General features: G+C 40.4%; 1 protein-coding gene across 1 annotated transcript in view; it reads right to left on the reverse strand.

The window, feature by feature from the left end:
- Window positions 1–387: 387 nt before the first annotated feature.
- The window catches only part of LOC107104079 (kinesin light chain 1-like), a 7,327-nt gene continuing 5,420 nt past the window's right edge, over window positions 388–2,294 (reverse strand). Inside the window, exons 2-3 of the mRNA XM_015403997.1 lie at window positions 889–1,119; window positions 388–810 (exon numbers count right to left, since the gene is read on the reverse strand). Coding sequence (XP_015259483.1) covers window positions 388–810; window positions 889–1,119 — 654 coding nt within the window. The remainder of the gene's footprint in view (window positions 811–888; window positions 1,120–2,294) is intronic.

The raw sequence follows: 2,294 nt of genomic DNA on the forward strand, positions 1-2,294 counted from the left end.
AATTTGAGATGTAACTAAATGCACTGCAAGAAAAATATTAACTAAGTTAGTCAATTTTGTCTTAAAATAAGTGTTTTTTTTAAATGAGGTAAGTGAGACACTTTGCTAAAGGAAGAAGACGTTGAAATAAAAAAAAAACTTATTTTAAATGCATATCTGAATCTGAATTTAAGGGCAAAAATATTAGCAGATCATCTTGTTAAACAGTAAATACACTTATTTAAGATTTTTTTTCTTCATTTTTAAATATTTTTTGCAGTGTGGAGCTTAAGTTTTAAAATATGGACATAATGATGTTGCTTAATAAGATCCCTGATCATTTTCTTAAAGAAAACCTTCTATCTCTGGACAATATCAAACCTGCTTTAGCTATGAGCATACTCTGTCTCACTGTAACATACAGACGGTCAGATGAGACGGTTTATCTCGTAAAAGACGATCCAGATCAATGTCACCTGTTCCTTGGTCGTCATCGTTGGGGAACAGGTCATCCAGGCTGTCCTTTGAAGAGTCTCCTCCTCCTCCTCCTGCTGCTGCTCCTTTCCCTCCACTCCCTCCGGAGCTCTGGCCCTTCTCCTCCGACAGAGAAACGTCGTCGTCAATCTTCTTGATCTGATTCATGAACTCCAGGTGCTTCTTCTCCTCCTCCAGCTGAGCGACGCACTGCTCGCTGCGCTGCAGCTTGTGCTGCGTTTCCGCCAGCTCGTCCCGCAGCCACTGGTTCTCCTGGCAGAGCCGACGCACCTGGGCGCGCAGCTTCTGCTTCTCTGACTCCACGGCGCTGAGATGGTTGGACAGAGCAATGATAACCTGAGGGGGAAAAAGGGAGAACATGATCAGAGGATGTAGGAGCAAAGCTGAAGAGCAGCAGATTAAACCAAAGCAGACCTGCGCCTCTCCCAGGCCCAGCTCGATGTCTTCCAGATTCTTCCTGAGGAGGCCGGACTTCTCCTGGGCGATGGGAGGCTGGGTACAGTCCAGGAGCGAGTGGAGGAGCTGGGTGTGTTCGCCACGCAGCGTCTCCAGGCCCTGCATGACGGCCTTAGTGTTGAGGACGATCTCATCCTGGGTCAGGCGCTCCAGGGCTTCATCGCGCGGATACACCATGGTGGACATCGCCTGGTTTTATGCACACTGTTTAAAATATATAGTTATAAATATCTATAAAATATATATTTATATATGTTTACTGTAAACTCGGATCATTTATACCTGGCTACTTTGTTAAACAATATCGATCTGACTTCTTAACGATTCATTAGCTAAATAAAAAAACAAGAAAAAAGACGATGGATGTTTTCATTTTGACATTTAAAGAACTTTATTCCTTTTTTCCATTAATACATGATATTCAGAGCCATTTAATAAAAACTTTTCTAATGTGAAACTACTAAAAAACTGCAGACTAGGCGATAAAGATTATCAGATCCATGTTTTAACAACGTCTTTTTTTTTTTAAGAAAAAAAGCTCAGCAGAAAGCAACCAAAATTCTAGTAATTAAATTTTATGACATTCATAGCGACCCCCTTTAGTTTAAAAAAGCAGCAAAACAACCATTTTAACTTTTGTTCCCACAATGAACAGGAAATGGATTTGCATACGTTTGGAGCGTTATCAAAATACAGTGCAACTACTTGTTTTGCACTGATGCTAATCCACACGCAAACGTTAGATCAGACAAGACGACAATTTAGCACAAAAATTGATGCCAGATGTGGCAAAAAACTTCTTCAGTTGCTCGATTTATTATTTTTGGAAGAAGCGAAAGCAAGAGGATTACTTCAGCCTGTTTTTGGGCAAAAGAAAGAATGATGTAAGCATTTGTTTTGAAAAAGAAATCATTATGCAGATCAGGCAGGAGCATGTGCACATATTTATATGTTTGCCTACTTTTGTGTGTGTATTATTATTTACTCTTTATGTTGCCTGTCATTTATTATCTCCGAAAAAGTAGGAGTCAAAAACTGAACAACAAAAAACAAAAAGCATTTGGCTTCTAATGTGAAGAGCTGCAGATTACAGAACGGCGTAGCTGAGTAGACACTGTGGTATGTAAACACGATTGTTTTACTGTATTTAAAGCTACTAAATTTTTAGTTGTATGAATGTCGCTAATCTTAAAGCGTAACTCATGCTATTGTAAAAGATTAACCTCGCCCTTAGGCGAATTTTGAAAATGGCTGCCAAGTTTCATCGGGGCCAGGAGACCTTGGGGGTTGGGATGAGAAGTGAGGGTTTTAGGGCGGATTATACTTCTGCAACCGCACGCATCAAATGTCGCTTGAGTCTGGTC

Source organism: Cyprinodon variegatus, unplaced genomic scaffold (genome assembly GCF_000732505.1).
Source record: "Cyprinodon variegatus isolate N-32 unplaced genomic scaffold, C_variegatus-1.0 Scaffold1609, whole genome shotgun sequence".
Taxonomy (NCBI): Eukaryota; Metazoa; Chordata; class Actinopteri; order Cyprinodontiformes; family Cyprinodontidae; genus Cyprinodon; species Cyprinodon variegatus.